This window comes from Rhinolophus sinicus, linkage group LG06, assembly GCF_036562045.2.
Source record: "Rhinolophus sinicus isolate RSC01 linkage group LG06, ASM3656204v1, whole genome shotgun sequence".
NCBI lineage: Eukaryota > Metazoa > Chordata > Mammalia > Chiroptera > Rhinolophidae > Rhinolophus > Rhinolophus sinicus.
The window spans coordinates 80,476,920-80,504,356 of NC_133756.1; the positions used below are offsets into that span (position 1 = coordinate 80,476,920).

The 27,437-nt window shown below is 45.9% G+C and overlaps 1 protein-coding gene and 1 long non-coding RNA gene across 12 annotated transcripts in view; one reads left to right on the plus strand and one right to left on the minus strand.

Moving 5' to 3' along the window:
- The window catches only part of LOC109437220 (uncharacterized), a 234,836-nt gene that overhangs the window by 171,144 nt on the left and 36,255 nt on the right, over positions 1 to 27,437 (minus strand). The window lies entirely within an intron of this gene.
- THY1 (Thy-1 cell surface antigen) lies at positions 15,171 to 20,452 on the plus strand. Its single transcript, XM_019716308.2, has 4 exons — positions 15,171 to 15,411; positions 17,491 to 17,551; positions 18,042 to 18,377; positions 18,933 to 20,452. Exons 2-4 carry the CDS (start codon positions 17,515 to 17,517, stop codon positions 19,043 to 19,045), a joined length of 486 nt encoding a protein of 161 aa, XP_019571867.1. The 5' UTR covers positions 15,171 to 15,411; positions 17,491 to 17,514; the 3' UTR covers positions 19,046 to 20,452.

Below are 27,437 nucleotides of genomic sequence, written 5' to 3' on the forward strand. Positions count from 1 at the left end.
AAAATCAATACGGAAATAATCTAAATGATACATTAAACCAGATGGATTGAATTGATATTTTTAGAGCATTTCACTCAAAAGCAGCAGAATATACATTCTTTTCAAATGCACTTGAAATATTTTCCAGGATACACTACATGCTAGGCCACAAAATAAGTCTAAATAAATTTAAGAAGATTGAAATCATATCACGCATCTTCTCCAATCCCAATGATATGAAACTAGATATCAATCACAAGAAGAAATTGAACACACAAACACCTGGAGACTAAATAACATGCTACTAAACAATGGATGGATTAACAACAAGATCAAGCAAAAATCAGAGGATACCTTGAAACAAATGACAATGAAAACACAATGACCCAATCTAGGGGTTACAGCCAAAGCAGTTATAAGAGGGAATTCATAGCAATATAGACCTACCTCAAAAAAAAAATCTGAAATAAACAATCTAACCTTACACTTAAAAGAACTAGAAAAAGAACAGTAAACAAAGCCCAAACTGAGTAGAAGAGAGGAAATAATAAAGATCAGAGTAGACATAAACAAAATAGGGTTAAAAAAAAATACAAAAGATCAATGAAACCAAGACCTGGTTGTTTGAAAAGATAAACAAAATTAATAAATCTTTCACCAGACACATGAAGAAAATAAGAGACAGGGCTCAAATAAATAAAATCAGAAATGAAAGTGTAGAAGTGACAACTGACACAACAGAAATATAAAAGATTATAAGGAAATTCTACAAACAATTATATGCCAACAAATTGAGCACTCTGGAAGAAATGGATAAATTCCTAGAAACATACAATCTTCCAAGATTGAATTAAGAAGAAACAGAACATATGAACAGACCAATAACTACTAACAAAATCAAAACAGTAATCAAAAAACTCCCAACAAACAAAAGTCCTGGACCAGATGGCTTCACAGGTGAATTTTTTCCAAATATTCAAAAAAGAATTAATACCTAGCCTTCTCAAATTATTCCAAAAAAAGTCAAGAGGATAAAAGCCTCCCAAGCTCATTTTATGAAGCCAGCATTTCCCGGATTCCAAAACCAAACAGAAATATAAAATTTTAAAAAATAAAATTATAGGCCAATATCCCTGATGAACACAGATGCAAAAATCCTTGATGAATTCAGATGCAAACTGAATTTAGCAATACATTAAAAAGTTCATACACCACGATCAAGTTGGTTTACTCCTGGTATGCAAGGTTGGTTTGATATCCACATATCAAATAACATGATACACCACAAACAAAATGAAGCACAGAAACCATATGATCATATCAATAGATGCAGAAAAAGCATATGACAAAATCCAGGATACATTTATGATTAAAAAAAAAACTCTCAGCAAAATGGGAATAGAGGGAACATACATCAATATAATAAAGGCCATATATGACAAAACCACAGCTAACAATACTCAACAGTGAAAAGCTAAAAGCATTTTCTTTAAGATCAGGACCAAGACAAGGATGTCCAGTTTTACCACTTTTATTCAACATAGTATTGGAAGTCCCAGCCACAGCAATCAGACAAGAAAAAGAAATAAAAGGCATCCAAATTGGAAAGGAAAACTGTCATTATTTGCAGGTGACATGATACTATATAGACAGAACCCTAAAGAGTACACCAAAAAACTATTAGAACTAATAATAAATTCAGAAAAGTGGCAGGATACAAAATTAATAGTAAGATGTTGGTTGCATTTTTATACACCAATAACAAATTATCAGAAAGAGAAATAAGAAAACAATTGCAATTACAATTTCATCAAAAAATAAAATACCTAGGAATAAATTTAACTCAGGAGTTAAAAGACCTGTACTCAGAAAATTGTAACACATTGAAGAAAGAAACTGAAGAAGATACAAATAAATGGAAGCATATAACACAATCATGGATAGGAAGAATTAACATCACTAAACATCAATATGAAGAAAGAAAGAAAGAAAGGCAGGCAGGGAGGGAGGGAGGGAAGGGAAGGGAAGGGAAGGGAAGGGAAGGGAGGGGAGGGGAGGAAGGAAGGAGAGAGAGAGAGAGAGAGAGGAAGGAAGGAAGGAAGGAAGGAAGGAAGGAAGGAAGGAAGGAAAGAAAATTATGGAGATAACTTGGATAGGGCTTGGGGCTAGCTCTCCTTTAAGTAGGAGAGTCAGGGAGACATTTCTGGGGAGGCCTTATTTTCAGCCAACATCTACAGGGTCCATATTACCCTAAGCCATCTGTAGATTTAATGCAATCCCTACCAAATACCAATGGCATTTTTCACAGAACTAGAACAAATAATCCTAAAATTTATATGAAGCCACAGAAGACCCCAAACAGCCAAAGCAATATTGGGAACAAAGAAGAAAGTTGGAAGTATCATGCTACCTGATGCAAACTGTACTACAAGGCTATAGTACTCAAAACAGCATGGTACTGGCATAAAAAAACAGACACAGATTAATGGAACAAAACAGAGAGCCCAGAAATAAATCCATGCCTATATGCTCAATTAATCTAATACAAAGGAGGCAAGAATATACAATAGAGTAAAGACAGTCTCTTCAATAAATGATTGGATAAAGAAAGTGTGGTGCAGATATACAGTGGAATATTACTCCGCCGTAAAAAAAGAATGAAATCTTACCATATGCAACAACATGAATGGACCTGGAAGGTATTATGCTAAGTGAAATAAGTCAACCAGAGAAAGACAAATACCATATAATTTTACTTATATGTGGAATCTAAAGAACAAAATAAATGAACAAACAAAACAGAAAGAAACTCATAGATACAGAGAACATTTTGATGGTAACCTGATAGGAGGAGGGTTGGGGGCCTGGGTGAGAAAGGAGAAAGGTTTAAGATGTACAAATTGCCAGTTATGAAAACAGTCATGGGAATGTAAAATACAGCATAAGAATTACAGTCAATCATATTGTAATAACTATGTAGGGTGTCAAATGGGTGCTAGACTTACTGGAGTAATCACTTTGTAAGTTATATAAATGTGTAATCACTCTGTTGTACACCTGAAACTAATATAATATTATACATCATGTAATTGAACTTTTTTAATTATATAAAAAAATTAAATAATAATATGATGGGACCAAGTTCTAGAATAATGCAGTGCAATAGAAATTTCTGCAATGATGGAAATGTTTTATATCTTCACTGTCCAACATGGTAGCCATTAGCCACAATTGACTATTGAGCACTTAAAATGTAGCTAATGTGACTGACGAACTCTATTTCTAATTTTATTTTTTTTAATTAGTTTAAATTTAAATGCACTTCGGAAAAAAGAACACCCATCAACACTGTCCACCTTTCTTTCCTGCCAGCAATCAGCAGAAATGCCTCTACCATAAAGAAAATGTTTCAGATTTTTTTTCCCTTTTCTCCATCTGAGTGAATTTCCCCTCATTTTGGAGTAGCCTGACCCAGAGCAACTGCAAGATGCTTCATTTGCATGCTGCAATTCTATTGGCTGAAGCCAGCTGGCAAGGGATATTGGATAATTGTCAGCCTCTTCAGAAAGCATTGGGAATATTATGAGCTTGTAAATCAGGAGGCAGCAGCTTGCTTACAAAGCAGTTTTACCCAAGATGGACTCTGACTCTGGAAAGTTGAAGGGGAGATGGTCTCAGCAACTGTGAGATTTCTCCCTCAAATTTTTTCCGTAAAAGCCAATAATAAAAAAAAAAAATGCTAACTCTGCTCACATTCCACAGGGATGAGTCTTGTTTATCCCTAGGCACAGCTATACGTGCCAAAAATTTGCTGATTCATTTTCCCTTTACTGGAGGACTCAGGGGGCTGTTTAGTCAGGACTCAGGGGGCTGTTCTCTCCTCTTAGACAGCTTGTGCTGGCCCTCCCCTGACTTTGTACGGACTGGGAAGAGCTGAGCTCAGCCAAGCCAAAACCTTCAGTTTGAGGCTAGAAGCCAAAGCAGCCCCATAGCCCATGCCATCGAGCATCTTTGCCTGGCATGGCTTCCCAGCAGACAGGCAGGAGCAAAATCTTACCAGAAGTCAGGTCCTAGCATTAATGAAAGGCACTAGCCCGCTCTCAGCTACCCTGAGAGAAGCTAGCAACCTACATCCCCACCTCCAGCCATACTTAAGAGGGAGCCCATCTTATAAGCAGCCCCTTACTTAGCGCTCACATCCTCAGCCTCCTCTCCTTACTCACTCTCCAACCCATATCTATATGAATGAGCTCTTTTGTTTTCTGTATTCTGATGCCTGGATATCTGGGGTGATAACGTGCCCAGGGCTAGCCAATTCCTAGAGTAAAACACTCACCCACAAGTGCACCTTTCAAATGCAAACCAATCAATCTAACTTAACCAATCTAAGTAACCAATCTGATTTGAGGGAGCCCACACCTTCAACCATCTTCTTCCTCAGGCGGTAACAGTCCAGGCCATTCGCCACCTGTCCTTATCATCCCAGGGCCAGATCCTGCCAACTGGAGACAATCCCTGTGCTCCAGAGCCCACTGAAATTATTCAAAGTAGCCACTCCGAAATCTGTTTATCTTGCCTCATCCATTTCTTCCCACAGAAACTAGAAAAAGGCTCTTGCCCACAATTTGCCCCTCTCCCTCTGCCTCCTGAGCGACCCTCGTGCTTCCCAGCGTGCACCGCCCCCACAGGTGGTGTGACCCTCCTCTTGGGATCTGAGACTGTAACAAACTGTCTTTTCAATGGCAGTCACCTTCTGACCTGTCGGCCTGGCCGTCTCTAAATAATAGAACCTGTATTTTAAACAGTGACGTCAGGCTTCAGCTCTCACTCGCTTGTCAAACTGTCCTCACCAGGGGACCTCCTTGTTGCTAAAGCTGATGAATACATTTCAGCCTTTGCTTGACACCACTGGCCACTCCGTCACAGAAACTTGCCTGTTTCCGTGGTGTGGCTCTCTCCTGGTTCGACTATCCCTCTGGTACTTCTCACATTCCGCTGCTGCCGCCGCCACCGCCGCCGCCGCCGCCGCTCCACTAAATAGCAGTGCTCCTTCAGGTCCTGTTCTGGGTTCTGTTTTCTTCTAGGTCTGCAATGCTCCCTGTGTGCTCATTACGACCTATTTGCCAACACCTACCAGATATCTACCCTCCGTTCAGACCTTGCTCCTCAGCCCCAAGCTGGACCTCTCCATGTGCATGTCCCACAGGTACCTCAAGCTCAACATGGCCAACAATGAGCTCCTGATCTTTTGCCCCAAAGCCACCTCATCTCTTCTCATCCTTCAGAGCAGATCAGAAACCTAGGAGTTCTAGTGATATCTCACCAATACATCCAGGAAGTGCCTATATACTATGAATTATCTGACACGGGTCTCCCTCATCCATCCCAGCTCCTCCAGCTCCATTGCTCCTGCCCCATTTCAGGCCCTCATCCCCCTCAACTGAACTGCCTGGGCTCCCAGTTGTTCTACATCCACCCCTATGCATCCTTCCAATCCCACACCGTTGCCTCAGTTCCCACTCATCTCTCCAAAATGCAAGTCTCATCACACTTCTCCCTGCTGTAGCGCCTTCCATGGCTCCCCACTGCTTACTGGATAAAGTCTAAACTCTTTAGCTTTATAAATCCGGTCTCTTGTGATCTGGCTCCTTCTCTCTCTATAGCCACGTCTCAGGCACCATCCCTCCTTCCACTCCGTGTTCAAACCATGGAACTTCAGAATGTGCAGTTTCCCAGACACACTTCACGCCTCCACACCTTTGCTTCTGAGACTGCCTTTGTTGGAAATGCCTTTCTTCTTCTTTCCAGAAAAATAACGACTGCTTTCTTTCAAACCCTCCTTGGACTGCCCTCTTTTTTTGCTTCATGGGCAGCACCTACAGTAGTTGATTGCTTTTAATTCTTACGTTCATTCAAAACTATTTATTGAGAATCTACTTTGTGCCAGGACCAGGAGGCCCCAGAGATACAACAGTAAGCAAGACAAACACAGACCCTGACTTCAAGGAAGTGTCCATCGTACCACCTGCTCCTCCATTGTACCGCCTTCTACCTCCTCAGCTCTGCTCTGAATATTACAAGAGTAAAGAACCAGCTGGGCAGGAGAGGGTCCATGTGGCCCTCTGTTCATCCCCCATGCTGCCTCCAGAGTTATCTTTCTGAAGACTACATCTATCTGACCATTTCAGTGTGAAACTTTGCTGACTCCCCATTACCCAGTCCAAACAGACAAGGGCTTCCTCCACTGGCTCTTCCCCATTTATCCAGTGTCCCCTCTTAATACTCACTGCCTCGAGCAACCCCAAACCACCTATATTTTCCCACAGCCACTTTGCTTTGCTCTTTCTCTATGTCTTTGTCCATGCCGTCTCCTCTACCTTAAATGCCCTTCTTTCTCTTCACCTGGTTTATTATCTATTGTGTAACAAACCACTCAGACTATTAACTGAAGGCAACAGCAATTCTGTGAGTCAGCAGCTTGGTCACTGATGAGCTGGGGAGGCTCACCTGTGCTCCAAAGGAAGTTGGCTCATCCATGCGCTTGTGGTGAGCTGACAGGGGACTAGGGACTGGATGATCCTAAAGGGGTACTCAGCGTCTGGCAATTGGGTGGGCTGTCAGCTACAGCACTTCAATTCAGGTGTCTGCAGGTGGCTAGCTTGGGTTTCCTCACATGACAGCTAAGTTCTACGAAGCAAGCCCTAATGGGCAAGCACTTATGAAGTCTCTGCCTGCATCACATTTGCTGAAGTCCCACTGGTGAAAGCACGTCATATAGCTGAGCCCAGAACCAATGTGGGAGAAGTTTGACTCACTGGAGGGCCATTAACAAAGCAATCAACCACAGTCTGTCCCTTACCCTTGATGCACAGCATTCCCACATGCAAAATATACCCACCCTTCCCAAACACCCAAAGCAGTATCTAATCATGACACCATGCTCAAAATCCATGCTCTCATAGTGTGCAGCAGGTGCGGCTGTGGCTGCATCTCCTGGGGTACAACCCTCAGGTGTTGCTCTTCTTCATCCAGAGACCTGTGAACTAACAAGACTAGATATCTGCCCCCCATGTTCCCAGCATACATGGTGAAACAGGCACAGAAAAAACTCAATAGATGCTCCCATTAAAGGGGGGGGGGCAATAGGAGGCACATTGCAATCACTGATGCAAAGCAATTCTGAAATCTGACTAGAGGTTCTCAGGACCTCTACTCTGGAGGCAGGGAGTGTTGCTTGAATAGAGGCCAGTTCTCCTTGGCTTCTAGTTATCCCCTCTGGGCTCTTAGTTCTGCCCTCTGAGAGGATTTTCTTTTCTGTAAGAACAGGCCTGTGTGAATATTAGCCAGCTTTCTGCCCATAGAATGTTGGGCTGACCCCTCCCTCTCCACCCCCACCCCAGGCCTCTTTTCATTTTTAACTGTTTTAGTCCATTTTAGCCGAAACTGAGAGTCTTTGCCAATACAATACTCTTTAAAACTTTTTGGGTTTTCTGTATTTATTGGGTTTGCTTCATGCACCAAAAGCCACACAAATAATTAATTTCAAGAAAATGCTACTTGGGCTATGACACAACATCCTTAATATTCTTAGAAACCTAGGCACCATCTTAAATCTCCCTGGGGTCTTAACAAAGATTCTACAATCATACCCTTGACTTAATCTTTACCTTTAGACCAGTTCTTACTTTGAGAATCTGTTGCCTGCTGGAGAGATGGGAAATGAGAACGAGTTTTTTCTTCCAGTCCAGCAAACTGGACAGATCCTTATTTAGCTCATCCCTCTCTGAAAATACCTATGCCAGCTAGAAGCACCCAAATGGCATTTCCAACATTCCATCTCTAGATTTCTTCAGCAAAATCCACAAATTCATTAGACACGTTTTCTATCTCCTAAGTTACCACAGCAACATTTTCACCAATGTTTCACCACTGTGTAACGGAATCACCCGTGATGCAGCTTCCAAGCGTTTCCTTACTACTTTTCCATCCTTTCCTAACAGTTCATTCACTGTTCCTCCAGCCTGTACAACAGTCTCCTCGCTGCTTTTTATTCAAGCCTTCACCCACCACCCAGTTTCAAGGCCAATGCCACATGTTTAGGCTTTTAAGACAGCACCACACATGTATCAGGTATCTACTGTTACATAACAAATCACCTAAAACAACAGCTTAAAACAACCACTGTTTTATTAAATTCATGGCTTCTATGGGTCAGGAATTAAGACTTGTCTCTGTCCCATAATATCTGGGGCCAGCATGAAAACTGAAACAGCCAGAAGAGACAACTCAAAGAGCTTGGGACTAGGATGATCTGGAAGCTTCTTTATTTACATGTCTGAAGCCTGGGTTGAAATGACTATGAAGGCTAATTTCATAGGTACACAATGCCTCTCCATGTGAGTAGGGCTTCCTTACAGCATGGCAGTCTCAGGGTAGTCAGGCATCTTACAGGATGGCTCTAAGAGTGAGTGTTCCAGCAAACAAAGTAAAAGCTATATGGCCTTTTAAGACTTAAATGCAAGTCTTCTATCATCACTTCTGCCATACTCTATTGGCTAAAGTATTGAGATTTAAGAAGACATAGACTTCATTTCTTGATGGAGGAATATCAAAAAATTTTATACAGGTTTTAGGACCACCATAGTAAGCTATCTGGGGCAGTTCATGTCTGTTCTATGTGGCATCAGTTATGATTTTTTTTTTTTTTGGATGCCTTTTATTTCTTTCTCTTGCCTGATTGCTCTGGCAAGGACTTCCAACACTATGTTGAAAAGCAGAGGTGATAGGGGACATCCCTGTCGTGTTCCTGAACGCAGAGCAAAGGGCTTCAGCTTTTCTCCATTAATTATGAGATTAGCAGAGGGCTTGTCATATATGGCCTTTATTATGTTAAGGTATTTTCCTTCTATACCCATTTTATTAAGAGTTTTAATCATAAATGGATGTTGTATCTTGTCAAATGCTTTTTCTGCATCAATTGATATAATCATATGATTTTTGTCCTTTATTTTGTTTATGTGATGTATCACATTGATGGATTTGCGGATGTTGAACCATCCTTGTGCCCCGGGGATGAGCCCCACTTGGTCGTGATGAATAATCTTTTTAATGCATTGTTGTATTCGATTTGCTAGAATTTTATTTAGGATTTTTGCATCGGTATTCATTAGAGATATTGGTCTGTAGTTTTCTTTTTTTGTGCTGTCCTTACCAGGTTTTGGTATCAGGGTAATGTTGGCCTCATAAAATGAGTTAGAGAGTACTGTCTCTTCTTCAATTTTTTGGAAGAGTTTGTGCAGAATTGGTATTAGATCCTCTTTGAAGGTTTGGTAGAATTCACTAGTGAAGCCATCTGGTCCCGGACTTTTGCTTTTGGGAAGGTTTTGGATGACTGATTCAATTTCGTTACTGGTGATCGGTCTGTTTAGATTTTCCAGTTCTTCATGGTTCAGCCTTGGAAGGCTATATGTTTCTAAGAACTTGTCCATTTCTTCTAGGTTGTTGAATTTGGTGGCATATAGTCCTTCATAGTATTCTTGGATGATCCTTTGTATTTCTGTGGTGTCCGTGATAACTTCCCCTTTTACGTTTCTGATTTTGTTAATCAGTGTCTTCTCTCTTTTGATCTTAGTAAGTCTAGCCAAGGGTTTGTCAATTTTGTTAATCTTTTCAAAGAACCAGCTCTTTGTCACATTAATTTTTTCTATTGTCTTTTTGTTCTCTATTTCATTTAGTTCTGCTCTAATTTTTATTATTTCCTTTCTTCTGCTGACCTTGGGTTTTACTTGTTCTTCTTTTTCTAGTTCTTTAAGGTGTAACATGAGGTTATTTATTTGGGAGTTTTCTTGTTTCTTGAGATAGGCCTGTAATGAGATAAATTTCCCTCTTAAAACTGCTTTCGCTGCATCCCAAAAATTTTGGTAGGATGTATTTTCATTGTCATTTGTTTCTATGTATCTTTTGATCTCTCCTCTAATTTCTTCTTTGACCCAGTCCTTCTTTAAAAGTATGTTGTTTAATCTCCATGTATTTGTGTTTTTCCGCTTTCTTTTTACAGTTGATATCCAATTTCAAAGCCTTGTGATCAGAGAATATGCATGGTATGATTTCAATCTTCTTAAATTTGTTGAGACTGATTTTATGTCCCAATATATGGTCTATCCTTGAGAATGTTCCATGTACACTAGAAAAGAATGTATAGTCTGATGTTTTAGGATGAAGTGCTCTATAAATGTCAATTATGTCCATTTCATCTAATGTGTCATTTAGGGCTACTATTTCGTTATTTATTTTCTGTTTGGATGATCTATCCATAGCTGTCAATGATGTATTTAAGTCCCCTAGTATAATTGTGTTTTGGTCAATTTCTCCCTTTAGTTCTGTTAGTAGTTGCTTGGTGTATTTCGGTGCTCCCTGATTGGGGGCATAAATATTGATGACTGTTATGTCTTCTTGTTGTACAGTCCCTTCACCATTATGAAATGTCCATCTTTGTCTCTTGTTATCTTTTTCACCTTGAAGTCTGTTTCATCTGATATCATTATGGCTACACCTGATTTTCTCTGGGTACCATTTGCTTGGAGTGTCAATTTCCACCCTTTCACTTTGAGTCTATGCTTGTCCTTGTAGCTGAGATGTGTCTCTTGGAGACAGCATATGGTTGGGTTTAGTTTTTGATCCAATCTGCTACTCTGTGCCTTTTTATTGGTGAGTTCAGTCCATTTACATTTAGGGTGATTATTGATATGTGAGGATTTCCTGTCATTCTATCTTTAGTTTTCTGGTAAGGCTGTGTCTCCATTGTTTCTTTGCCTTTTGTTGTTGTCTATTATTTCTGTGTGGTGGTATTCTATGATGTTTCCCTCTGTTTCTTCTTTTATTTCAGTATATATTTCAATTCTGGATTTATTTTGAGTGGTTACCCTTAAGTTTATGTAAAAGAAAGTTTGATATTTAGAGTATTCCATTTTCTTCAGCACGCTTACTTTCTCCATTCCCATATTCGGTTCAGGCCTTTACTCTCCCCTTTTTGAGTTTTGGTTGCCACAAATTGTCCCTGTTGATGGTGGTCGAATAGCCTCCTTTAGTATTTCTTGTAGTGCAGGTCGTGTATTAGCAAATTCCCTCAGCTTCTGTATGTCTGGAAAGGTCTTTATTCCTCCTTCATATCTAAAGGATATCTTTGCTGGATATATTATTCTTGGCTCATGATTTCTCTCTTTCAATAGTTTGAATATTTGGTTCCACTCCCTCCTGGCTTGTAGAGTTTCTGCTGAAAAATCTGATGATAATCTAATGGGCTTTCCTTTGTAAGTTACCGTCTTCTTTTCCCTGGCTGCCTTGAGGATTCTTTCTTTGTCGTTGATTTTAGACAGCTTCAATACAATGTGCCTTGGAGAAGGCCTGTTGGGATTGAGGTAACTAGGTGTTCTATTTGCTTCTTGGATTCGAGGGTCCAGTTCTGTCCACAAATTTGGGAAGTTCTCATCGACAATTTGTTTGAATATATTCTCTGTTCCCTTCTCTCTTTCTTCTCCTTCTGGTATGCCCATTATTCTTATATTGCTCTTTCTGATGGTGTCAGAAAGTTCTTGTAGAGTTCTTTCATTTCTTTTAAGTCTCAAGTCTCTTTCTTCTTCAATCTGTGTCATTTCCAGGTTTCTATCTTCGATGTCACTGATTCTTTTCTCCATCTGGTCAACTCTACTAGCTAAGCTGGTTATTTCATTCTTAATTTCTTCTATTGAGTTCTTAATCTCCAGAAATTCTATTTGGTTCTTTTTTAAGATTTCAATCTCTTTCATAAAATGCTCATGCTGTTCTTTGATTGAGTTTCTGAGTTCCTTTAACTGCCTATCTGTGTTTTCTTGTATCTCGTTGATTTTTTCAGAACTGCAATCTTGAATTCTCTGTCATTTAAGTCACATATTTCTGTATCTTTAAGTGCCTTCTCTGGAGATTTTTCACTTTCTTTCTGAGCTATCTTGTTGCCTTGGTTATTCATGGCGATTACTGGTTTACTATTTCTCTTCCTAGACATCTACAGGAGTGACTTCTGCAATAGGTTGATAGAAAGCGGTCTTTCTTTTGTTTGCCAGTACTTGTTGGTAGAATGTTTTATTATTTCTCCAACTGCAACTTATTTTTCTTCTCCCACACGGTAGTGCTATGTTTTCTCTGCACTATTCCAACTTCTCACACAATGGGGGGATTCCCTGGGAGACGGGCTTCTCCTCTATTAATAGTTCGTCTAGGTCACAGGGCGCAGTGTCCCGGTGGGTATGCGGAGAGCTTTTGATGTTCGAAAGCCATCAGTTATGATTACACATGCTTTTGTGACCATGTGGCAGGTGAAATGAAGACTAGCTGATCTCAGATGGTAGCTTATATAAATTCAGGCTCCTCAGTTCATGTGGCTCGCTCAAACTTCCTCACACGGCAACTGAATTCCAAAAAGGCAAGTCCCAATGTACAAACACTTATCAAGCTATGTCACTAATAAACTGCTATTAATTTCATCTGTCCAGCGTCGGATGTCATGTGTTTAGCCATCTCTAAAACCCTAGAATGGGAATCCCCCCTCATCAACAAAGTGAAGAGGAGGCAATCGGAACAAAGTGGCAACCTGACAGCTATGTTCAGAGTATCCCACATTGTCCTTATTTTTCTTATTTCACCATGGACCAGTGAAATTAGTCTAGCAGGAGTCTGAAGACCCACCCTGGGAGCAATGGGGAGCGTGGTAACTCGGGTCAAGAAATCTGCAATCTAGTTAGTGCTGGCTGTGCTCCAAAGTATTTGTCTGGCCTTTGACAAATCATTAGCCATCTTGGGCCTCTGTTTCCAGCTCTAAAATGATGGGATGGCTTATGCCACCTCTGTGATTCTATAAAGACAATCTGATGAAATCCATGAATAAAAAGAGTGAATAGGTAGTATTCCCTTAGTCATCCTACAGGACTGTGCATTTTTAGAGGAGTTTTTATCTCATGTGTCTCAATTAGAGATGGTGGAAGAAGAAAGATCTAAGGGACCAAAAGGGTAGCCTGTCAGGAAATCTTGCCTTCGGTAGATACCTCTAAATTCTTCTTGTTTTCAGCATTTTGATTCTGTCCCACTAGTAAACGGGAATTTTTAAATCTCCTCCCCTTCACCACCCTGTGTTCCTGGATCATCTCATTTGAGCTATTAACTCCATCCAGCCAGCGACCTTGCTTTAGCAGATACACAATTGCCTCTGGAGTCCATATTCCCCTCCCTTCTTGAAGTAAAGTGCTTGGGGACCCAGAAAGTAGGCCAGGTCCTCATAACCTTATCAAAATAGCACAGCTAGGCCTTCCACCCAGCAACACTCAGAGACTGGGCTGTGGAGTGGAAACCGAGCATACCAGCCAGAGGCCGGATATCTTCTGTAATTAGGGGGCCTCTCGATATCCACCCCCTCCAAAAAAAAAAAAAAAAAGGAACTGTCTCCAGTGCATGAGAGAGAGAGAGAAAGAGAGAGAGAGAGAGGAAGGTTAGGCCCTAAGCTAAAGCAACTGTGTTCTGATAGGAAAGATCCCTGGACTTAGAATCAGAAAGTTGTTAAGAAGGAAAAAAACATACTACATGGAAAAACAGGGAGGAGCCCAGAGTGTCTGGAATGCAGCAGGAAGATGAATGGGAAATATGAGGCAGTGGTAGAAGTCAGCAGCCACAGGCCAGGACATTCAAGGCCTTAAAAATTACCCCACAGACAATGAGAAGCCCAGTTACCTGATCTGTGAAGATGATGGTCTTACCAGACCAGTGTGCTCAGTCCCCAGACTCTGGGGAGCTATAAAAAGTGCACATTCAGACAGCTCTACTGCTATACTAGGGAGAGATCCCAGGTGGGCAGGGGCAGCTGCGTTTTCTTCAAGTGCCCCCAAAGCTCCTGTTGTTTATCAGAGTGAATGACCCCTGGACTTGACCACACATGAGACTCATTCCAGCTAGAAAGTTCCATCACTCTAAGTGCTGGGAGACCATCTAACCTCCAAGGGTGGGAGAGAGAAGTGAATCTCCCACTTGTTAGCCCAGGGATGGCTTCCAACAGTGCCATTACACTAATGGAAACTGAAGCAAAGGTGCCAGGGCTGACTTCTATGAAGAAATAGGAGAATGGGCAGGCAGACTGCAGAGAGGCGGGGCCAGCCCACAGGATGTCCTGACCAGAATTCACAAAGCAGCCATGAGAATACACATCAATCAAATAATCCATTGTTCAAAAAAGTTCACCTCACCTGTGGAAGGAAGAGACAAGTCATCAGCACTGGCTGTAAAAAGAAAAAGACCCAAGAGCTTCTGCTGACATCAAATTGATGGGGCTACGATAGGTGCCACAAGGGCGTAAACGTTTGGTCTCCTTTCTAGTAGGTCCCATGTCTCCTGTCCCACAGTTTCACAATTTCCCCTCCCACTAGGCTGGGACGCAGCTGTGGAGCGGCTCAGCACTGAGGACTTGGAGTTCTACAGCCCAGGTGGCCAGCTCTCCCACTTACTACCCATGAACCCGGCAGACTGTTTGGGGGAGGGGGCCAACGTGGGCATGGATGCAGTATGCCCCGCACAGTGTTACAGTGGATGGTTGATAGCAGCACTCCTTTTCTTGTCTGAAGACCAAGCAGATACAATACTCAGAGACTTGGGCAGGTGGGGCGGGGGGAAGTTCTACAAATTGAGAAGAACCTTCTAGCTGTTTGCTCCAGGAGGTGCCGGCCCAGGAACTAAGAGAGGCTGAGTGCCCCAAAGCAGAAAGCCCCTAAAGGGCTGGGTGTTCTAGGATGGAGAAGGGGGTGGGGCAGGGCTGGGGACAGGGAAAAAAACGGGCGCAGTGCCTGCCTTGCTTTTCTGAAGGGCTGCTCCAATGTGGAAAAGCACCCCACCATCTTCCTTTGGAGAAAGCCCGGAAAATACCAATTCCAAAACCTGTCACCGGAGCCTACAGAGGTGAGCTCCAGCTGAAAAGGAAACGAGGAGGGGAGCATACTGTCTGAGGAAACCGGTTACTGGCCTCCATCCTCCACTCCTCATCCCTTGGTTTTCCCACAGGCTTCGGAACCCTAGGCCAGAAGAAAGGGTTAAAGCCTTAAAAGGGAAGCAGTCATTGAGGGACTCCGGGAGGCGGCCCCTGTGCTGCCCCACCCAAATCCCCGGTGTCCCTGGCCAGGGCTGTCAGCCACAGTGTGAGGTCCCCCTTCTGCGGCATACTGCCACTCTCCCACACCAATACCCGGCCGCCGCCTCCTCCTTCTGCCACCCTTTCTCGCTCCCCCTCAGCCTCTGATTGGTCGAGCCCCCTGCTCCTCCTCTCCCACCCCTAGTGAAAACTGCGGGCGCCCGGCAAGTTGCAGCAACTGGAGGCGGCGGTGTGTTTCGAGGAGGCTGCAGCAGCGGAGGACCGGAGCCCAGGTTGGAGCCGGAGTCAGGGCGGGATCGGGGCGCAGGGATAGGCTTCAGGTGCCCTTGCAAGCCCTCCTTATCCGAGGCTTCGAAAAACGGTCCGAGGACGCCCTGGGAAGGAATCGCGCAGTGCTTGGTTGGGGTGGGGTCTGGAGCCGGCAGGGTCGGGAGCCAGACGCAACCGCTGTGGGCCAGCGGCTGCATCGCACCCTGCCTTTCAGCGGGGGATTTCGCCCGCTGCGGGGGAGGATGATTGCCTGGAGCTGGGGCGCTAGAAGAGAACCGGGAGGAAGGGCGCCAAGGCTTCCACTCTCCACCCAGAAGTCCCCAAACCCAGCTGGCAAAAGGCAGAGGACGGGAGCGTTGGAATTGGGGGTAGAGAACAGAGGATGGCAAGCTGGAGGGAATCTCTGCCGTGTGACCGATCTCGCGGCGGGCTGGGTGCGGGGTATCCGAGGAACGGGAAACCGCAGTGCCGCGGGCGGGGACTAGGAGGAAGGCCGCAGGTAGGGAGGGGAGAACTGGAAAATGAGAGAGGGGGAAGGGGTGCCTCAATTGGGAAAGGAGAAGATTGGAATACGGAAAAGGAGCAAGGGTGGGGCTAGTCGAACTGGCGTTGTAGAGGGAGGGAGCGCAGAGCTTCTCTGGGTTCTGGCTTGAGAAGATCCTAAGGCAAAGGAAATGAAAACAGGCTGTACCTCCCCCACCGCTGTCTAACCTTCGCTTTGGCTCCACATCCCCCTCCAGCCCCAGCCCCATTTCCCTTTCTCGTTTTAGCCGCGGTTTCCCCTCCTAGATCCAAGCTCGCACCCCTCCTCGGTAACTCAGTGTCCGACAATCAAAACCAGAGGCCGACCCCCTTTCTTTTCCGACAACTCCTCCGAGTCCCTCTAGGCAGGGGTCGCAGGGGGTATTAATGGTAGCCGCAGACGCCGCGGGACCCCAGCCTCGCCCCGCCACAGGACAGAGCTCCGGGAACCCTGGACACCGCGAGCGGCGTGCTCTGCGCACCCGGGCTCACGCACCAGGGCAGGGCCTGGCGTACACGCGCCCGCGCGCGCCACTCCTGTGGCCTCTCCCTGGCGAGCACCGCGGCAGACAGGCGAAGATACCTGCTCCGAGCCACCTCGCCAGGATGTTGGTCCAGACTCGCCTGCAAAATAAAGACAGGGCAGAGAGCCTAGGCAGTGAGGCTGCTGAAGCCAGACTGGAAAACGGCAGGATCAAGAATCCTGCCCAGAGAGCTGGGCATTCGGAAACCTCTTGGTTTCTATGCAATGCGACAACATATGCAATAGGAGAGCACTGTTACTTTCCCTCACACACATCTGGGAACATCCATTGCACGTGCCAAGTACAGTCCAATCTTGGAGTACCTTAGCCACACACACCCGACACCATCCCTAAACACAGTCACTAAGAGAAGGGAAATTAATGTGTGGACCAATTACTAGGGAGCATAGTGCCAGATGTTTGTCATTTTTTTCTTAATGACATCACAACCCCTGTGGGTATCTAAAGCTCAGATTCATTCATTCATTCAATATCTTTGGAGCATCTGTTATGTGCCAGGAACTGTTTGGACACTGGGGATTTTCTTCTGAACAAGAAATAGAAGTCCCTGGATGGGCAGTTTTTGTTTAATGAGTAGAGAGTTTTAGTATCACAAGATAATACTAGAGATTGGTTGCACAACAATGTAGATGAACTTAACACTACTGAACCGTACACTTAAAAATGGTTAAGATGGCAAATTTTGTGTTACATGTATTCTACAACAATTACAAAATAGGAAGCTCCTGCGTTCCTGAAAAGGAAATGGTAAAGTCAGTCAAAGTGATCCAGCTAGTGTTCACTACAGACACACACCATCATAGGGTGTGTTCTCCCTCCCCCTCTTGCTTTCCCTGAGGGGAAAAGAACATGTGGCAATGTCCCACTCACTGAGAAGCAGGGAGGGGAGAGGGTTACAGAGAAGGGCTGGGATGCCCGCTGCAGCCATTATAGCATGTCTCCCAGGGGCCCCCAGCCCTCGGCAGGAAGTGTGCCTCCTCTTGTGGCTGATTCCTGTCCTGTTCTCACCCCCAGGTCCAGAACTGAGCTTTCAGCACCATGAACCCCGCCATCGGCATCACTCTCCTGCTAACAGGTACTGGGCAGGGGTAGGATTGGGATCCAAACACCGTGGCTTCCTTCCCTTCAAAGAAGGCAGCTTCGTCCTCATGTCCTCAGAGGTAGAGGCGACTAAGGGAGAGGGGGCTGTTTTTCATCACTAAGTCAGCGGAGCAACCTAGTTGATCTTCTGACTGTCTGAGGTGGTTTTGGAAACACATTTCACTAAGCCTACCCCGTACTGAGTTGGAATCTCTGAATGGGAACAGGAACCTGCATCAAGTCCCCAAGGTCTCCTGCCCTGGGACACAGTGGTGGGACCCAGGACTAGAGGAGCTGAGGGAAGGAGGCTGGAGTCTGCAGCAGGGAAATTGGAGTGGCCCTCAGGGACTTCTGCGGTGGGGAAAGGTGCTCAGAGAGCAGATCCTTGTGCCTTCCCTAGCCAGGCCCTTCCCCACTATTAATGTGGGTGGGAGGCCCCTGCTCTACAATTCCTCCCAACTCAGAGGGGTTACTGCTGTTGCCAGTCTTGCAGGTGGCCAGTGGGCAGAAGGTGACCAGCCTGACAGCCTGCCTGGTGGACCAGAGTCTTCGTCTGGACTGCCGCCATGAGAATACCACCGCCAGCTTGTCCATCCAATACGAGTTCAGCCTGACCCGTGATTCAAAAAAGCACGTGCTCGTTAGCACTGTGGGGGTGCCTGAGCACACATACCGCTCCCGAACCAACTTCACCAACAAATACAACATGAAGGTCCTCTACTTATCTGGCTTCACCACCAAGGACGAAGGGTTGTACACATGTGAACTCCGCCTCTCTAGCCAGCAACCCAGCTTCAGCAAGAATGTCACTGTGCTCAGAGGTGAGGCAAACCCCCAGCAGGGCAGTGAGCTGAGAGAGGCAGGCTGGGGAGGAACGGGCTGCCTAAGACAGCAGGCATTCCCCTTGGTTAGGCCAGAGAGGAGAAGGGCCCCATAACCTCTTTCCCCTTCCCCGAACTGCTGTCTGTGCACTGAGGAATAACTGCCTTCAGTGTGAACGGGGGAAGGGCTAAGGGGACAGCCAGGCAGAATGGTGTAGCAGAGGCTTCCACCATGATTGCAGGCAAATCACTTGGCATCCCCAGTCCTCCTTCTCCCCACCTGGAAAACAGGGTTTTCACCAGCTACCTCACCCACAGTTTTCTTATGAGGATGCTTAGTAAAGATTTGATATGTTTGTTCAAGGGCTCAGGAACGAGCAAATGGGAAAGATGGTTGGTTGGTTCTCTTAGACCAGATTGGCTCTGGTTCCAGCTAAGACATCATGGCTCCTGCCTCCCCCAAGGAAATGCGCCCTTGTTCTGGGCCTGTGGCTGCCTGAGTCCTGGTCCCTCTTCATTCCCGCCCTACCCCTCTACCCCATTCTCTCTCCACAGACAAGCTGGTCAAGTGTGGGGGCATAAGCCTGCTGGCCCAGAACACTTCGTGGCTGCTGCTGCCCCTGCTCTCCCTGCCCCTTCTGCAGGGCATGGACTTCATCTCCCTGTAACTGGTTGGGCCCACGGAGGACACAGGAAGCCACAAGGCCCAGTCCAGAGATCCTACTTCTGAGCTGCCTCACCCTCACCCCCCTCCCTCACACACCTAGAGGAGGGGGGACATGGGGAACACACCCCTCATAAGGAACCCCAGTGCTGCATGCCATTATATTCCCACTCCCCCACTGCCACCTCACATCCTCTCCGCACGCCACTGGCTTTTTGTCCTCTTTGTTCCAGGGCTGCTTCTGTCTAGTTTATTTAGGGCATATCCTTCCTTTTCTTTGGAGATTTGTGAAAAGGGAAGCCAGGGTTGGGGGCGTGATGAAGAGTGAGGGCATGGGAGGGGTTGTAGGATGGAGGAGTACCAGTCACTGGGGGGGGTCATCCTTACCCACCAGAACCAGAGGCCTGGGAGAGACCTCGATGAGGAGGGGATGCAGTGTATTTGGGCCTAGCATATCCCTCAGCAGGCAGGGAGGCACCTGAAGACCCTGGATGTGAGGGCACTGCCAAGCATTTGGGGTCCATCACGTGAAAAGAGAACGAAGCATCTCCAGGAGCACTCTGCCATAGCCAAGAAGCTGTCTTCTTACCACTGCAGAAGTCCCCTAGGGGCCTTGGCCCTTGGTCATGGTCCAGAGGAAATGCAGATTCTGCCTGGGGAGCAGTGCTAATGGAGGGTTGGAGAGGGGTTAGAAGGGATGGTCCATCATCCTTCCCCACCTGAGGAGGCTAAAAATGGGAGCCTACTGTCACTGCCTGAACCAGCAGTTGAGACGTTGGCAGAGGAGGAAAAGCCCCCTCCCAAGCTGTCCCAAGCTCCTAAGATCTTCTGGAACTCTGACCTGGAGGCAGTAAGGCAGGCCAGGGGGAGCCCCAGAGCTATGCAGTCTGGCCCAAGTTTCTCCAGGAGGCTCTCCCTTCCCTCTCCAGTCAGTGTCAGCCCCAGCCGAGCCTCAGGCAAGCCCCGCACCACAGGCCTGCCTTCTCAGGGACCTCTGGGGGGCCTGAGGTGGGCCATGGAGTGAGACCTATGAGTGGAACACACCTTGAGAGATGGCTTTTCCCAATACCCAGCTCTCCATTCGGCAGCTCTGCTCTGTCCTATGACCATGCATAGTGCCACCACAGCTAATGGCATCTCATTGAGGAAAAAAACCTGGACAATAAAACCAAGCCTCTGGAATCTGTCCTGGCTCTGCTTTGCTCCTCTGCCTATCCGCAGGCCTGCCCCCCTCCCTTAGCCATGCATCCAGGAGGTCCAGCCTGCCACCTCTTCTCTCCTTCTTTGCTGCTTTCATCAGCCTTTCCTCTCCCCCCAGCCCCCAGGGGTGGACCACTGCATGCTGGGTTTCTCAGAACGACTCCAACAGTAACAGATTTGCCCAAATAAATGAATGTTCCATCTCTGTTGACTCACCTGGTAGAAATGACAGACTCACCTGCCAATGTGTGGACTGAGCCACATACCCCTGGCTCCAGAATATGCTAACAAGTACTAAGGTGTGGAGTCCGCTTTTACTTAGATCTGGTTGTTCTCGGAAATGCCCCCTCAAGTTATGCCTGCTATAGAGAAGAGCAAGTGTTGGTGCAGGGAGGGGTCACAGTGGAAGCAACCCACATCATCAAGGTGTAAGGACAGCATCTCTTCCAAAATCCATCATAGCCAAATAAAGGACTGGGGGTGGGGAGAGAGCACTGAGGCCCATCCCTGTCTCCCTCCCATAAAAGGCATTGAGACTGAACAGCATCAGGGCTTATCCCGGCAATGGCGGCTGGACCAGGATTACAGGGTGGTTCTGGGTTCCAGTTGCTGGCAGAGCAAGGCAGCCCCCAGACAGCCTTCCCTGCATTTCCAGGAAATTTGGGGGGGGAGAGGGGGGAGGAGGCTGACTCATTTGATATTTAGTGCTGGGTAAGATGATTCTGAGCATTTGCTTAAAGGCCCAGTATCTAACTTCATGTCACCAGTTTCCACTCCTCCTGAAAGCTCCTAGCAATGCCTGTGCCATGCCAGTGGCCCCTGTATTGACCATGCCCAAAGACGGCAAGGGAGGCCCACAGGAGCGGAGGGAGCTGCCAGTGTCACCCACCATGACGCCCACCTATCCCTCTGTGGGCTGACAGTCCCTCAGCATCGTGCAGCCAACATAGGGTCTCCAGAAGTAGAGACGCCCATGGACACAGGCCCTCTTGTTCTGCCCAGCTTTGGGCCTCAAGTACCATGCAAAGAAAATGAAAAGAGCCTTTTTGGGGGCAGGGAGTTCAAATGCTACCCTCAAGGTGGTAAGAGGTAAAGCTGGAAGGTCTTTCTGGAAGGAACTGGGAGGTCAAGTGTGAAGCCTCAACTGTGAGAATACTGTGAGACCCTGGCACCTATGCCATGCCTCATATGTGGTCTTTGTCACACCCTGCCACCATTTCCCTGAAGAGTTGAGTGGCCACACTCTATAAGGGTCTTGAGGAGACAGTACTGCCCTCTGCAGCCATGCTTAGGGGAGGCAAACCTGAGGTCAGCAGTGGGTTAGCTTTAGAAGCCACAGAAGCCATCAGAGGACCAGGGACTATAGGAATGCAGGAAAGGAGAAAGGAACAGGCCTGGGCCTGAGAAGAAGCCCTACAACTTAAAGTCAGACCCATCAAGCCTCAGAACATAAGCCAACCCAAAAAGACTGTTGTGGGCAAGGGATGCTGTGGCTTTCAGAGTCAGGCACAACAGCCACCAGTTCCTCTTTGATCAAGGAGGGAGGTCTTGTGGAGGCTGTGGGACTTCTGCAGTGACTAGGCTAATTATAAAAAGGGTTGGGACCAGCCCTGGTTCCTGCGCACATGCCCCAGACCTCTAACCCATCAATCTACTCCCCACTCCTCCATCCCTCTCCCATGTCCCCTCAGCCATCTCGGTCCCCACCTTAGGGCCGGTAATTCTTGCTCAATAGCAAAAGAAGCTCTTCTCTCTCCGCACCATCTCTGATCAGATTGTCCCCACATGCAGAGGGCACAGTGGGAGGGGCTCACCAACATCGAGGGACTCCCTCGGGAAGGGAAAGGGGATCCCTGTGAGGAGACCCTGGGACTTTCACCAACCAACCAGTAAATCTACCTGTGACATGCATCCTCCAGCCTCTTCAACATGACGACCTGTGTTTACACTTTTCATGTTGTGAAGGGCATGTCTGTCTTTACATGTGAAAGAAGCAAATCCCAGATTAAGAATAAATCATTTCCTCATTGACCATTGAGGAAATGTTGGAGATAGAGTCCTTCAGAGTCCTGGCAAAACATGAGGCTCATCAGCTCTCTTCTGCTCACATCAGGAGGGCTTTGTACAAAGGTGGGACTGCCTTCCTGCCCAGGGCTCTCAGTCATTGAATGTCTACCCCTCAGGGAGGATCATGCCTGTGAAGACTACCTGACAAAGGGAAGACCTGGCAGCAAGTGGTAGTATGGAAGTGGACACATGATGTAGAGGGCAGCATAGGATCAATGGGAGAGTTCCTTGGAGGCCAAATTTGGCTCTCCCCTGGGAAGGAGCCTTTGACTGCTGGAGCTGCCCAGCAGCAGAGGCAGGGTGTGCCTGGCACTGGGCATGGTCAGTGGAGGCCAGTTGCCCAGTCTGCAGGAAAAGTTTCCTGAATTCAGTGACCCGACTCACTTTACCCTTCAGTGCCTTGGTTCTCTAATTTTAAAATAAGACGGTTGCTCTGGAATCATTTATTTCTACAACAAACATTAAGCACCTGGCTGTGCTGAGAAGTAAAAGATGCAGCCCCTGGCTGAAGGAATCTACAGTCTAGTAAGACGTGAGGAATTGATTTCAGTATAGTAACCACTGCTATGAGGCAGGGAAGATGTCACAGACACTGAAGAAGGTTCCGCAACATTTATTCTCCTCTTTCTCAGCAACAGACCCACAAATTAGAATGTGTGGTCCAGAACAAAGACAATACTTCCCAGCTCCCTTGCAGCAAGATGAGCATATGAGATGAGACAATTAAGTTCGTAAACTCATCCTAAAAAAAAGTGCTACATACCTCATTGCTGAATATCACTATGGTCACCTTCAAAATACTCCCCTTGGGAAGCTATGCACCGACACCAGCACTTGGTCCACCCTTTAAAGTAATTTTGGAACTCTTTCTGGAATGGCCTTCAGGGCTGTCATCAAATTACCCTTGATGTCCTGAATGTCATCAAAATGTCTTCCTTTCAATATTTCCTTTATCTTCAGGTAAAGAAAGAAGTCATTGGAGGCCAGATCAGGTGAGTAGGGAGGGTGTTCCAATACAGTTATTTGTTTACTGGCTAAAAACTCCCTCACAGACAGTGCTGTGAGCCGGTGCATTGTCATGATGCAAGAGCCATGAATTGCTGGTGAAAAGTTCAGGTCATCTAACTTTTTCACGCAGTCTTTTCAGCGCTTCCAAATAGTAAACTTGGTTAACTGTTTGTCCAGGTTGTACAGATTCATAATGAATAATCCCTCTGATAGCAAAATAGGTTAGCAATAGCATTGCAACAAGTTCGCGAACTTAATTGTCACAAATCATATGCAGCTAAGTTCTGTCCAATGGGACATATGCACAAAATAATGTGTGTAATTTCTACAAAGTGCTCTTAAAGGTAAAATGCATGCCTTTCTCCCCCTTTCACTTTCTTACTGGCTGGAATGTGGAGTTGATACCTGGAAATGATGCACCATTTTGGACGATGAGATAGAATCTATGTGTTACAAATGACAAAGCACAAGATAGCAGCCTGGATTCCTAGTGATAGTAGAGCTATCAGAGCAGCCATGGAATACCACGTTTGAGGTACTGTTATTCGGAGTTTTCTGCACTCACAGCTAAACCTAAATATACCTTTAAAAGAAGCTATTATGAGTGATGTCATAAAAATGGCAGCGTGAGGTGAGCCTCTAGAAATCTCCCCTGGAATTTACAACAAATTGATCAACTATAACTCCACAAAGGACTCCCTTCACAGCAGACAGGCAAGACGAAGAGGCCCACTACCGACTGAAATCACCTACAGGTGGGAGATTCGTGCGAGTGGAGGGAGGAGGGAAGGGAGAAGTGCGCGGAGACGGAGCCGCGTGGGCGCAGGACACAGACCTAGCTCAGTGCGCCGAGCTCGCTGCTTCCCGGAGCTACCGCAGCTGCGGGAGAGGGAAGAACTCGGACTGCTAGGGCTCCGCCAGGGCTCCACAGGGCTGAGGGGACAGCATATAACACGGCTGAACCCAACGCTCACGGCAGAGACCTCGGAGAAAAGACTGAGGGAAAAAGGCTGAAAACGGTGGTTTAAGCCCGCACTGCCGAGCAGAGACCGGAGCCTTAGGCACTGAGACTAGCCGCCCCCTCCCTCCCCTCCCAGAGCTCGCCCCGCCCCCACCTGCCCGGTGCTAGAAGCGGAAGAGTAGCAGTGTCAGATCAAAAGAACAGAAAATTTGCTGTTTTGAAAACTGTGGGCCGCAAACACAAATTCACAGCCCAACTAGTTCCAGCAAAGGGGAGAGAGCTGTGGAAGCAGGACCAGCTGTGGTGGTGGTCGCCGCCATTGCTCTGAGCCATTGTTGTGCGGGAGACCCTGCTCGCTGCGCCATTTGTCGTGCGCGGAGGCCTTCTCGCCGCGCCATCTTTCAGGCGGGGCGGCCTGCAGGGTCTCTGCTCCCACTCCCCACACAAGAACGCAGGATATGGTGAGGCCGAAAAGGAACACCCACGGAGCCATAGGTAGGGGAGCCATACCACCACGGTCTCACTGGAGGCTGGGCCCACCGGACGCCGACCTGCCGTCCACAATCAACCGACCGATGACTCTTCTCCACTCTCTCCTCTGTTCCTCTCTCTCGGCTCTCCTCTTCCGCTCTCCTCGGCCCTGCTCGGCTCTGCTTGGCTCTGCTTGGCTCCTCGGCAATCTTCGTAGCCGCAGCAGTTATACCAACGGCCAATTGGCTAACCGGCCACAGCCGACGGCCAATCAGCCACAGCCAACGGCCATTCACCATCCGAGCCAGTACCCCTTCACGTGAGGCCGAGAGCCTGTAAACTACTCTATGGGGCTCTGTCCCCACAGCCATCTCTCACAACTCACCCAGCCCAGTCCCCACCTATCTGGGCAGACCCCTGCAGGAGTAAACAGAGTTGCTGAAACACACGGACTCTGAATCTGGTGCAGGCAGAGCTTTGGAACTTCAAAAGCTCTCCGCATCCCCACACGGACGCGGAGCCCAATGACCCAGGCGAACTGCTAACAGAGGAGAAGCCTGCCTTCCAGGGAATCCCCCCATTGTGTGAGAAGCTGGAATAGTGCAGAGAAAACATAGCACTACACTGTGAGAGAGAAAAACAGGCTGCAGTCGGACAGAAAATAAAACATTTTACCAATACATAATGGAAAACAAAAGAAAGACCTCTTCCTATCAACCTGTTGCAGAATCCACTCCTATAGATAGACCTCTAGGAAGAGAAATTATAAATGCATAATTGCCATGAATAACCAAGGCAACGAGACAGCTCAGAAAGAAAGTGAAAAAGTCTCCAAAAAATGAACTTAAAGATATGGAAATATGTGACTTAATGACAGAGAATTCAAGATTGCAGTTCTGAAAAAACTCAACGAGATGGAAGAATACACAGACAGGCAGTTTAATGAACTCAGAAATGCAATCAAAGAACAACATGAACATTTTACCAAAGAGATTGAAATTTTAAAAAATAACCAAATAGAATTTCTGGAGATTAAGAACTCATTACAAGAAATGAAGAATGAAATAACCAGCTTAGGTAGTAGAGTTGACCAGATGGAGGAAAGAATCAGTGACATCAAAGATAGAAACCTGGAAATGACACGGATGGAAGAAGAAAGAGACTTGAAACGTAAAAGAAATGAAAGAACTCTGCAAGAACTTTCTGACTGCATCAGAAGGACCAATATACGAATAATGAGAATACCAGAAGGGGAAGAAAGGGAGAAGGGAACAGAGAGTATATTCAAACAAATAGTCAATGAGAACTTCCCAAACTTGTGGAAAGAACTGGATCCTCGAATCCAAGAAGCAAATAGAACACCCAATTACCTTAACCCCAACGGGCCTTCTCCAAGGCACATTGTATTTCAGCTGTGAAAAATCAAAGAAAAAGAAAGAATCTTCAAGGCAGCCAGGGAAAAGAAGACGGTAACCTACAAAGGAAAGCCCATTAGATTATCATCAGATTTTTCAGCAAAAACTCTACAAGGCAGGAGGGAGTGGAACCAAATATTCAAACTATTGAAAGAGAGAATTATGAGCCAAGAATAATATATCCAGCAAAGATATCCTTTAGCTATGAAGGAGGAATAAAGACCTTTGCAGACATACAGAAGCTGAGGGAATTTTCTAATACATGAGCTGCACTACAAGAAATACTAAAGGAGGCTATTCGACCACCATCAACAGGGATAATCTGTGGCAACCAAAACATAAAAAGGGGGAGAGTAAAGGCCTGAACAAGAACATGACAATGGAGAAAGTAAGCATGCTGAAGGAAATGGAATACTCTAAATATCAAATTTTCTTTTACATAAACTTAAGGGTAACCACTCAAAAAAAAAATTCAAACTGAAATATAAACTGTAATAAAAGAAGAAACAGTGGGAAAAATCATAGAATACCACCACACAGAAATAATAGACAACAACAAAAAGGCAAAGAAACAATGGAGACACAGCCTTACCAGAAAACTAAAGATAGAATGACAGGAAAGCCTCACATATCAATAATCACCCTAAATGTAAATGGACTTAACTCACCAGTAAAAAGGCACAGAGTAGCAGACTGGATCAAAAAACTAAACCCAACCATATGCTGTCTCCAAGAGACACATCTCAGCTACAAGGACAAGCATAGATTCAAAGTGAAAGGGTAGAAATTGACACTCCAAGCAAATGGTACCCAAAGAAAATCAGGTGTAACCATAATGATATCAGATGAAACAGACTTCAGGGTGAAAAAGGTAACAAGCGAAAAAGATGGACATTTCATAATGGTAAAGGGGACTACACAAGAAGAAGATATAACAGCCATCAATATTTATACCCCCAATCAGAGAGCACCAAAATATACCAAGCAACTACTAACAGAATTAAAGGGAGAAATTGACCAAATCACAATTATATTAGGGGACATAAATATATCATTGACAGTTATAGATAGATCATCCAAACAGAAAATAAATAATGAAATAGCAGCCCTAAATGACACATTAGATGAAATGGATATAATTGACATTTATAGAGCACTTCATCCTAAAACATCAGACTACGCATTTTTTTTCTAGTGTACGTGGAACATTCTCAAGGATACACCATATATTGGGACATAATACTAGCCTCAGCAAATTTAAGAAGATTGAAATC